The sequence below is a fragment of the Battus philenor genome, unplaced genomic scaffold (genome assembly GCF_028537555.1).
Source record: "Battus philenor isolate CCGP_79_NKW_IND1 unplaced genomic scaffold, ilBatPhil1.0.hap1 SCAF_18, whole genome shotgun sequence".
In the NCBI taxonomy this organism is placed as follows: domain Eukaryota; kingdom Metazoa; phylum Arthropoda; class Insecta; order Lepidoptera; family Papilionidae; genus Battus; species Battus philenor.
Genome location: NW_027181680.1, coordinates 8,422,417 through 8,435,026, shown reverse-complemented (window position 1 = coordinate 8,435,026; position 12,610 = coordinate 8,422,417). Strand labels below are relative to the sequence as shown.

The 12,610-nt window shown below is 32.0% G+C and overlaps 1 protein-coding gene across 1 annotated transcript in view; it reads right to left on the bottom strand.

The window, feature by feature from the left end:
- The window catches only part of LOC137920129 (PAS domain-containing protein cky-1-like), a 168,801-nt gene that overhangs the window by 54,173 nt on the left and 102,018 nt on the right, over positions 1–12,610 (bottom strand). Inside the window, exon 6 of the mRNA XM_068763362.1 lies at positions 12,276–12,449. Coding sequence (XP_068619463.1) covers positions 12,276–12,449 — 174 coding nt within the window. The remainder of the gene's footprint in view (positions 1–12,275; positions 12,450–12,610) is intronic.

Sequence of the window (12,610 nt, the reverse complement as noted above, 5' to 3'; positions counted from 1 at the left end):
GTTTGTATGTTTCAGCATGTCCGATGTAATGTCGGTTGTATTCGTTTACCGTTACACCGCTGGTATAGCAAGAAATGTTTTGCCGTCGGGAAATGATCGTACCATTATTGTTATATGGAATAAGGTTAGCCCGCTGGTACAGATCGATGGTACCGTCCGCAGCCTAAACAAGAGCGTTGTAAATATAATTAAACTAGTATAAATCTTTCAATATATATGCATTTAAATTTATATTTACGTGTGATGTGTTTTAGACTTTTTCTATGTCTTTTATAATATTTATGTTGTGTTATTAAGCAGTGCTCCTCGATCATTACATTAAAATTAGTAACTCTAATTTGTTAGGATATAATTTGTTATAAAAATGAAACAAAACATTTAAAATTGTGTTCCAAAAATGTTGTGTATTATAATAAAATAAAACTGTGTAAATATATCAACGGATACCAATTAAGATGTGCAAAATCAAATGTCATAATTAAGCATGCGTCTATAACTTTTTTTCCTGTCCCTACCGAGAGATCATACATTTTAAGCAGTTGCACAAGTTTCTTTTGTCATTGTATAATGACGCTCATCGTTTGTGATGTTTTGTGTGTTGGAATGTGCTACGATTAGACTTATGTGCCGTACAAATACAGATTATTCTTGCCGCAGTAATAACCAATGCGCAATATCATTCAAAACACCGTTCAATCAGAAGGAGATAGGGTTTAAATTTTATTACTAAAGGTATAGTGAATGCAAATGTGTAAGTATTTTAGAAATGTCCACGTGATCGATGGATTTGGTGACGGTACTCCGTTAAATGAGTTAAGGTTATATGAAATTTTGACCTGTTATTGATGGAATTGGTTCATAAGCATCGAAAACAACTATGTATATATAAAAATTAATAGAAATCCATCTTGTACAGGCATATGAAAGGTTCTGACGAAAAAAAAATTGCGAGGTAAATAGTGAAACACATCTCTTTTTAACAATAGAAACCGCAGAGTAGATTCAAATATGTCCATAGTTGTCAATCATTCTTCTGAAGTGTAAATTTGTAACAATATAAAAAAATATGAATCTTGAAACATCATCATAAAACTTAATCATATACTGTTACTTAAATCATCATGCATTAAATTTTACGAAACTGAAAATTTATTAAAGTAATCTTTGTTATTTATTTATTATTACAATAAATAAAGTTATCATTCTGAATAAACATATTTTTAACGGATTGCGAATGACAGCTTTTTAGAAGTATAAAATCTGTTTGGGCACGTTTTTAAAAGTCAATGCAAGTTTTTAAATGTGTATTTTCATCGTAGATGATTGAAAGTAATTGGTGTTACCCAGTGGATTGACAAGCTGATGTGGCAATGGGAAGTCCACTAATCGCGCTAAACAAACGGCAGCTGGGGCATTTAGACAAAATAAACCGGCAAGCGCCATGTAGGATGTCCACCTAAGATTTGGATAAACGTTGACGAGGTCATTGGAAGACGACGCGAGCCGCTTCTGCAACCGGTCCTATTGGGAATCTATGTCCAGCAGTGGACATTCCTAAGGTTGAAATAATGATGATAGTGGACATATAGTTAATAATATCTGTTTCTGAATGTATAAAACGTATTTCATATTCAAAGTTATGCAAACACCTGTGTCTATAACAATGAATTCTAATCAATCTCCTTTCAATTATTCATTGTACCGTGCATTAACTCTGGCAAGCAATAAAAATCTATTGACTAATAAAAAGTTAATATCGTAATTTTTTCATGTCACCTTAACCTTGTAGAGTTCTGTGATAAGTGATAAAGTAAATTTTTCACTACTATCTAAATTTACTTTGATTCTTTGATGTTTGTTTTTACGTTTGTATTTACCTAATCGAAATTAACGCCATTTGTAATCAAAATTTGCGATGTCACGTACATGAACAAAGAAAATGAGAGTGTTCGTCTCATTTTTGATCAATTTGCTGTGTCACAGTCAATTAACATTATCTACTATTGATATATCAAAGCAGGAATTTGAATACTTGGCTCGCCATTTAACGAACGGCGAGTGTAGAAAATTGGTCGCTTCTCTTTACTTCTTGTCGACTGATTTGCCCGAAGTTTTGACGTCTGCTGTGAAGAAAATACCATCAGATATTACCTGTTACGATCTACTCATTAATTGGAATAGTGGTAAGGAAAAATGGCAGGGTTGGGGCAAAACCCATGAAATTGTAGAGAGACGATTACGTCAAATATACAAAACTGATTTATCTAAATGGTTCGGTGTTACTGTTTTTCATAATTTAGCAACAGATCTAAATGTTTCAATTATCAATGCTTTTAAGGAAACAAGAATTGATGAAGCTAGTTTTAAGCATAAAATACCCGTTAGGCCTAAATATTTGGGACATAATCGTTGGGAAACTTTGGATTCCATCTTGTGGGCAGGACTCATAAGCATAGCCGGTGCGACAATGTTAACATGTTGTCACGTGCTGTACAAAGCTTGCGGAAGACTCACAAAACGGAAATCCGAGTGCGAAGATGAATTGCAATATTTATTAAAGGATCACGTTGCTAACAAAAGTCGTAAGTGAAATGTAAAAATTATAATATACAATCTAATTGCAAATGTATTACGTAAAAGATGTATTGATCAATAAAGTTAATTAAAATTTCTCTTCTTGTACCAATATTTACACACCTACTTCTTATATCAGGGCTACTTTGGGATGAATAGAGAATATTTATAAGGCATTAAGTACATTCTCCAATGTTGTGTACAAAAGATACTTGATGTTATGTCACCTATAAAGGAACACATAACAGAACCACAATTTGTACGGTACGTTTTAATATATTTTTAACTACTGTGTACGGTTTACTTAAATAAATAAATATATTCGCTCTTACAGTGTATAATGTTTTAAATAAATAAATATTTTTTTGGTAATTATTTACTTAAACTCACTTTAATAAGAAAGGACCAATATCTAGCCACCTCCGCACATGCAGTGGTTGTCGTGCATGAAAGTGCACCGCCCGCCAGCCCGCTCGTAAATGCGCATGCGACAGACAATGACAAAAATAAACTCACTTTGTCAAGTTCGTAATGGCCCTAATAATATAATAGCTATGTTATTTTTAAATACTTTGTAAAGAAAAAAAATACAAAGTTATATAATATGTTTGTATTTATTATGATTCTATTATGTTATTGTCTATATAGGATCATTTAAAGTTACCACTTGTATGCGTTATAATATTTAATTGACAAATATTTCTCTAAGAAGATATCTCTTTTGTAGCAGAAAATTGTACCGATATCAGCAGCATTACTCTATAAAAGTAAGTTTATTGACCATATTACCGATTAAAGAAAAAACTATTTAATTGAAATGTAAAAAATTAATATTTGTTACTTAAATCTAGATTAAATTAAAAATTAATGTAGTTCGAGATCGTAGAAAGGCAAATAAGCCGATCACATTTCCCAGAATGCTACCGGTGGCCCCTCATGGCTGTCGGCAGGGCCATCCACTAACAAGGCGTGTTTAGGCTTTATACGCAGCCATCGTTCGTGTCATCGCTGCACAGGAGTCGATAAGGCTCATTAGCGGTAGTTCTTCTTAACTTCATCAAGCGATACCGCAGTAAACGCAGTATCGGCCTCTCCAGTCAAGCGAATTGAGCAAATAGTTGCGCTTAAGTCCACTGTAAATGGCAAATGCGATTTAATAGTACAAGTCTTGTAACTATCTTGCATACGATTAACTGAGTAATTCGAGTATTTAAGAGACAAAGGTTAGTCGGAATGGGCAGCTCTAATTTAGCATCGATAATTCTTAAAGTAATTGCTTTAAAGCTTCCAGAAATTTCTTCGACCTTACTGGATTATTCTGACATCATTGTTTTTACTTTATACTGTGTTTATGCACCTATATTGATAGTATTAAAACATTCCATTTGTGAATATAGTAAATATTTGTAATAGAAGAGAAAATGATTTCACTGTGGTAGTGAAAAAAAAAATACAGCGAAGGCATGCCAAAGTAAGAGCTAACTTCTGCGTTATTTATTCTTAATATATAGTTCAAGAAAGCAATGAACTTACAAATTATCATTACGTCATACTAATCAAGTGGAATAACTACATTAATTTATTTTATTCAATACTGGTATGTGTGTGTTGGTTGCCAATTTTTTAAATTTAACATTAAAAAATTGTTGGCGATCAGTGAATGAAATAAAAATAAAAAAAGTTACAAGGGCTAGAGATCGAATTTTAAAATTTACAGTATCATCCCATTGAGTTCTGATACAGCCTGCTATAAATTTTAGCATACAATCGAGAATAACACGCTAATAACACAGGGAACAGATTAAATATTTCGCTTATACAAGTTAATTTATTCACGAGGGTACGGTGTAGCGGGAATGTACGCATAGGTCCGATTTCCGATATGATTTATGAAATGCTGCGGCCGCCTATTGGGGCCATTATTTAATGTACTGTGTTACGGCGTTCGAAGCGTTTTACTCTGGATTTAATTCATTCGGCGGCCTAGTCACTTGTCTGTCCTCTTTGCGATAGTGCCTGTAAATATAGCGACGGTTTGTTAATTCGGAAGATTTTCTGTTCTATTTTCTTTTTCTAAATCACCTGTGGAAACCTGACTTGACCTGAATGCTTTTCGTTACTACATTTTTTCTGCACACAAGATTTAAAACAATCGGAACAGAGAAGAATGCAGACCTCGGGAACGATGTCTTTGTGGCTAGGCTATTTCAATGTTTATCATAAATGTGCGGTGTGCGGGTTTTGTTAAGTGGTCTTGACATCAATCTTGACGACGATAAGACAGGTAATCTGTCTAATGTTGTATTAAGATTTTTCAAATTTGAATTTGAAGCGGAGTTCATTGCTTTGGTGGATATTTGTATATGCTTTTGATCTTGGAAACACATTACATTGAGCTTACGAGTTTTATAATGAAAGAGCATTTGCTAATGTATCTACGAAAATGCACATGGCCACGTCTCTTTGGTTGGTCCACTATTGGTCGCTAACATCTGTCTTGTATTTGTTTGTTTGTACATTATTTATTTTACTAATTAATGACAATTTCTCTGTTTTCACTTCTTTCACATTTCGTACATACATTTAACAATTTAGTTGTTTTAGTAAATGTTACTTCTTATTTCGAGTAATTTTCGTCTATGCATTGTTTTTGAACAAAATTTTAAAATAACTAACATCTATGTGTTAAAATAGCTGAAGGTAATTGATTTATCTCCAGGACAAAGAAGATAGACGTAACAAATGTCGAACATTTATTTTTCATTCCAATGCTTCTCGAACTACAGGGAAACTTCGCACGTTAAGTGATTCCGTGATTTATGCAAGCAATCAGCACTGAAACGTGCGACAAGCACGTCTAGTTGCCCAGCTAGTAGCACGTGCGTCCGCGTTATTAATTGGATACAATAAAAGCGTTGATTGCGAGCATTTGTAATTTTCAAAGTGTCCCTCGAGGGCGGGGACGTTTGTGCGTAAATATCGATACTTTTAATACTTAATGACTATTATTATGAGTAAGTGGTATATTTTTATAATGTTTCCAAAAAATTGAGAGATAATATTAAATTTGATTGTGTTTAAATAATAATTGTATGTTATTATCTTTAAGGAAACGCAAAATAGCTTTAGTGACGTATATTAAGCGTGAATACCAATTTTCTCTTTATTTCTCTGGTATAACGCCGCGTAAATACAAGATCAGATCTCCATAATATTTAACAAAGTGTTCATAATGATTACTACTATTATTGAGAGCTGAGCTTTAATATTAAAAGCTATTCATATTATCGCCTATTCTAAAATTGAAGTCTTTTTCCGATACACGGACTCATTTACTGTCTGCGACATAATAGTCTGCGGCTTATTGCGACTTAATTTCTTGATTAAGTTTTAATATTCCTAAATTTATAATAATAGGATTATATGTTTTAGCTTAATTTGAATAACGTAAAATGAAATGTCAATTTTTTTTACATCATCGCTTTGTGTATTAATAAGCATATATAAATTTCTCTCCTAAGAAACTTAGATACCCGACCATATTTCAAAATCTGTATTTAAAAATTAAATGCCTTTTTCCTTTGGTCACGGTATTACTTGAGAACAACTTTTCCGATTTCATTTATCTTGTTATATAAGTTAGGTATAATAGTTTGCTGAAAATTTTTATGAGATAATAGAAAATTATTGCGCAAGACGCTAGAAAACATAATGACTATTTAAAATTTGCGCCTTTCACCGTTCGCTTTGAGATCTGAATTGATTATTCATCACTAATGTAAGACGTCTGTTGGATTAGCTAGTACAATTAATAAAGGTACATAATTATTCTTGATTGATTTCCAATTTAATAACCTTATTTTTAATTAATACTTATATACAAAATGTACGTTATTAATATTTTGTTTGTTGGTTACGTTTAATAGATTATAATCAATGTTGGCGAAAAAAAAGCATCGTAGACAAAACACCCCAGTGATACAAAATAGAGTTAATAAAAAAAGTCGTATACATTTTGTTGTGACTGTGTGAATAAATTTGTTTTTTAATATTTAGGCTTCAGTCAAACATCGATTACAATAAGTTGCTACGAGCTGCGTCTCTACGCTTGCCACACGCTCTTTATCCAGTTTACCACTTATTGCCAGGTGTGGGTGTGGACTTATATTTAAATAAGCCATTTCAATTGCATACATTGATACGGTTGTGGCTTCAAATCCCTGCGCTATTTGCATCTGGGATTACTATTTAATATAACTAATGCGGTACTGTGTTCTTTTGATTGACCGTTCAATAGGCGTTTAAGTGACACAGAACATGCTTTATACAGGGTGATTGGTTGTAGGTGTAAAGGCTTTAAAAGGGTGTATCTATGGCTCATTTTCTACCTGTTAATACACGGTTCACAAAATCCAAGAATTAGTTGTTTCAGAAATAATAAATAACTTATTAATAATATACTGATAAAGTTGGAAAATACCTTTTTAAATTCGGTTTACTGTGTCTAATTAAAACTAATTATTGTTTCCTTTCTGCAGGCTCTGTAGTCTCTGTATTTCAATAAGGGCTTGAAGTGATTGCTTTATAGGATGATTGGAAACAGATGTAAAAGCTTAAAAGCTCTTTGCAGAAAAATGAGTTATACGTTCACCCGTTTAAAACTTTTATACCTGTAATTTATCACGCTATATTATTAGAAATTATTAATTACTTTACTTTGAACAATACTTCAACGATTTCTATAATAACTATTGTACCTTTTAATTAATTTATCAATCACAAAACGAACAGATTAGGGCCCAATTAAAGTATAACTATGAAAAAAATATAAATATTTTACATTAAAATAACATACAGAAAAAACGAGATGTAATGTCGATAGAGATATTGATCCAAAGGATGGCCTGTTCTGCAGAAACATAAAAAAGACAGGCACATTACTATACCTAAAAATTAAATCTAGGATAATTATATAGGATCGCAAATTTCTATGCAGTGTTTCATAACAATCTTGATAGTCTAAAATATTATATATTTTAAATTTTGATGTATGACGTAAATCGTCACATCATTCGGCTCTCTTAATATTGTCGTAAAATATAGAAGTACACTTGGTAAAAGTGCACATATAGTCACATTTTGTAACATAAATCACAGCAAAGTGGTGGTTTTTTCATTTAATTGACGAACAATTCTCGCACATAATTCTTTTCACTTCTTTACGATATAATCGTGCTACTAAAGTAACCATATTTGATTTTTTTTAAAATTAGTAACTGTTATAAGAATTTTATTATATTCAAGCATTAGATTGATTTAATGTTATTAATTCCTTCTATTCTTTTATCGTTTTTTTATATTTTATTTATTCATACTAAACTATTTAAATATTTCATTATTACTGTTTTATTGAAAGGGCTTATAGAACAACGAAGAAGTTCAAATGGCTATTTCTTCCAGAGAAGCATTAGAAAGATTTAGTTAAAAGGAACAATAGAGCATTAATCAAATGATAGAAGGTATTCGAAGTTTGATATATATATGTACTAAAACAAATTACTCGTAATACATATATCATATTGTTACCTAGTTGAAATAAATACACACGTCTATTTCGTGTTAGCGTCGTTCCCATCGTACATGTATTTTAGATTAAAGAGAGGTTAATGCCGGAGTCAAATACAGGAATTAGGCTGTGTTATAAAATCAAGCGAGATCAGAGACTGGCCTTAGGCATACATAATATTCAGTTATTTTAAATCACCCTGTTGTATTTTGCCTGCATATAAGATTTATGTACAGGGACCGGATATTGGATATATAATTAACTGAATATGAACTGATGAATTACTGTGGATAGAACTTTTGAGAAGCGTTTTGTGAATGAGAGAGTAGAGACTAAAAAACTATGTATGTTTGATTATAGATTTTGAATAGGACCAGTTCGAAGCCGCTTAGAACCAGGGTCTTTTGCCAAATTAAACGAGATCATTTGTACACCTTGTGGGTGCTCGTCTTATGTTCTTCGGTCTGTTGTGTTCACTCCAAAATCTGAAGAACCCAGCGACGCTAAAAAGCGAAGTGAGAGACCACGTTTCAGCTCTGTAAAACATCACTATTAACATTGGTCGTAGACCTTCCTTTTAATGCACTGAAGGCTGTAAGAGATGTTCCGTAATGTCTGTGTCTTTGTGTAACTTATACAATTATATAAAATACTTAACTTAATTTTATTTTTGGTTTAGAAAACGGTTTAATGCTATCCATGTTTTTAATGCTGTTAAATTTTTTATTGTATTTTATTCATCGCATACTTTTTATTTCTATACTTATCATGACGTTGTGCTAGTAAAAATATGTACCTGAATATTTAAAACAAACACGGCAACAACGGATTTTGATATAATTTAGTGGTTTTAGATTTTAAGAATAGGTAATGAAAACATGTTTCGTTCTTGACTTTTGTTTTTCACTGTATTGTTTAGATTTTTTTCACAAAAGGATGTTCAGTCGCGGTTATACGTCGTAACGAGGTGCGAGCGACGGACCCGAGGCTAATGCGCACTCCGACCGATCGATCCGATAAGCCTGATTACGCTGATCATATGATTTTACGGCCGTACGAAAATAATTACAGGAGACTGCCCGATTCTCTACTCAACACTTTCCAGCTCGTGAGCATTCAATTACCGGTAATAACTCTACTCTATTGCGGCCTATCAATTTGTGCACAGGGCTGTCAGACACAACTTATCGATATTAAACGTTTGATTATCGAGATAATGCTTCAGATGAAAAATTATGGGCATTAAACAGTTAGTTCTTGTTGCTTTATTTTTTAATGTCTGTTCAAATGTAAATCGAGATACACTGATTTCATAAGAAATTAATACATCTTCTTAATAGTTTCCTCATGACAATGGACTTGACCAATATGTCTGTCTCCACTACCACTTTATTTATAAAAGATTCAGATTGCTTTGCCACCTAGTTAAATAGTTTAAAACTTAAGATATGTACATTTTTAGTGTAAAAGATTCATAAATAAATTAATTGTATGTGTGGCTTATTCAATCAATTATACGTAATAAAACGTAATAAAAATTTGGTTTGTAACTTTTTATTTCATAACTTTTCACTTTGGACCATTTATTCTGGTAAGTTTTTCCATGAAAAAGTCATGAAAATTTCATAGAAACAACGTTTAATATTAATTTCTTTATAAGGATATTCTGATGATAAAACATATGAGTTGAACTCGATCAACATCAAATCCGCAGTGACTAGGGTTCCTTGCGCGTTGATGTACTAACAATCTTTAAAAAGTCTTTACAAGCTGTTTTAACAATAAAATCCTTTACACCCTAGTAGTATGTTTTAAAAGATATTATTTAATGAATTTGTACACCCCCGCATATATTTATACAGGTATGTATACTTATAAACCTTAGTACGTGACTGTTTATTCCTTCCTCATATAAATGTCAGAAATAAAAATTATATTAGTTTGCAAAGAACTACTCAATAGTTGGTCAGTGAAAAATTTTAAAATAAACGATTTCAGTGTATTAACATGTCCATGTCGACATCGGTGATGGTCCTGACATCGAGCCGACATATTTACGTTCACTAAAACGATTCGAAAGTCTACTTGTTAATTGCGTTCTCGTCAATTTCATTTATAATATTTCAATCCATGTGCGTTACGTCGGTTGAGTGACGTTACAATTTTGATAGGAGCGTGCTGACGAAGCGGCTCATCTTCCGGCCATGTTCTTAGCGCGTTAATTAACTTTTGAGTTGTACGAACATTTAATTTTATCGTTTTGTATTCAATTAATATCACCTGCTATTTCGTACATTTCACTATACGCTCGCAAAGAGCATCGACGTACACTTTATTTAAATCTTTTGTATCATGTCGTTATTATTAGATAATCCTTTTCAATCATGTTCTGATAGAATTGGAAATAAGACCATCTATATTAGTGTTTAATAGTAATTGCTAAACTAAGTTCTAATCTCTTTAAGTAAATCTATCTCTATTCTTTTTTATCATATTTACCTATTTTATCAATCTCCTTTAATTTATTTCTGCATCGCCAATGTAGTTAACTGGTAAAAAATTTTTACGTTAATAAGTTCGCTGCAGTACTTTGCATAGTATAAGAAATTAACTAAGAATATTTTTGAATATCGATTTGATAAGTAAAACTATTCTAAAATTCATTTCATGTTCTACTTAATTTCTTATTTCTCAAGTTCACAATAAGGCTGAGATTTTACCGCTATTATTTCACTATAATCGTTTTTTTTGCTATTATTCTATACGAATTAAATCGTTTACGTTTTTCTTTTCATCATACAGAATCCTTTGACAAAATCATTATATGTCGATTGCGATACAAGAGATATATACTCAAACAGACAGAGTGTATCAATTTGGTATTGTTTCTGATAGAGAGCTGTATGGCTGTAATTTATCACATATATAGTGAGGATTAGCAAACGTCTTATATATATACATACATATATTTATATATATATATATATATACATATATATATGTATGTATGTATATAAATACACGCCATAAATTGAAAAAAATAAATTGCTATTTACTTTGGTCACGCTATAAAAATTTTTCATAAATCACGTGATAGAAAATTTATATGGAAAGAAATATATTATTGAGCATAAGCTGGAAAATAAAAGGACTATTGAAATTTAGCGCATTTAATAGGTTGCTATGAATTTCTCGAGTTCAACTGTTCACGCGCTGCAAGCTCGTATTGTCTTTTAATAGCTACGACGATCGGAAGTAATCGAATTTTTCATAAATTGATCATTTATTTTATTTATTTTATTTAACAGTTTATTGTACACAATAAAAACACTAAAGTAACAATACAAATATAACTGACACAACAGGCACTACTTATTTCTAACCAGAAATTTCTTCCAGTAGGCCTACGGAAGGAGATTCATAAAAAGTGAGGCAGACACAACGTGCACAATAATTAAATTGAAATATTTACAATAGATACGACTTTTGACCATAATTACATACTTAACATGAACATAAATGTATACTTACATATTATATACTTACATAAATAAGCATAATAAATAATATATATACATAATATAAGCATAAATACATATATAACATATATAACTAAAAATATTATATATACTAGACAACTAGCGATAAATAGTGCTCTTTGACTCGCTTTTTAAATACAGGTAATGATGGACAATCACGTACTTCGTAGGGGAGAGCGTTCCATAATCTTGCAGCATGGACAGTGAAGGAATAGGAAAAGAAATCAGAGTGATGGGTGGGGATGGCCAGTGACGTCCTTACGTTCGTACGACAAGGTTTGTCCTGGGCCCGGGAGAAGTGGAAGAGGTTACGGAGATAAGAAGGAGCAGAGGGATTGTATAGGATGTTATAGAGAGTAGAAAGAACATGAGCGTTCCTGCGGTGACGAATATTTCATATTTCTAATTTAATCAATAAAAATTAATTACTCTGAAATATGTTGGCAGCACAAAGTCCGTCGGAACGGATAGTTAATAAAATTTCTCAGTTTTACAATATTTTTGAATTAGCCCACTAATTATTGACGAGTTATGATGTAGTTGCAAAGGATAAATAAAATCAGCGTCGTCTGAAAAATTTTAAATGCACCTCTCACCTTTTGGTCGCCGAACCTCATCTGCCTTCTTGCATTCCTTGCCACGTTCATTCTACAGAGGAATACCCTGTCTTCTCCGTCAGATGGCGCACGCGAGAGCTCGGATCTGACCGCCTGTTGATCCTGTTTATCGATCACATCGTAAACGCTATCGCCATGAATTAGCAGATCCTCCTGAAAAGACAAATTTTGATTTAGGATACTAGCAAAGGGCACGAAAATACAGAGTTATCAAATATTATGAAGAATTCATTGAAATTGCATTTCGTTGATTATTTTAGGAAAATAACTTAATAACACAGCACAGAATTTTAAATTATTTTGCAAATATTTGT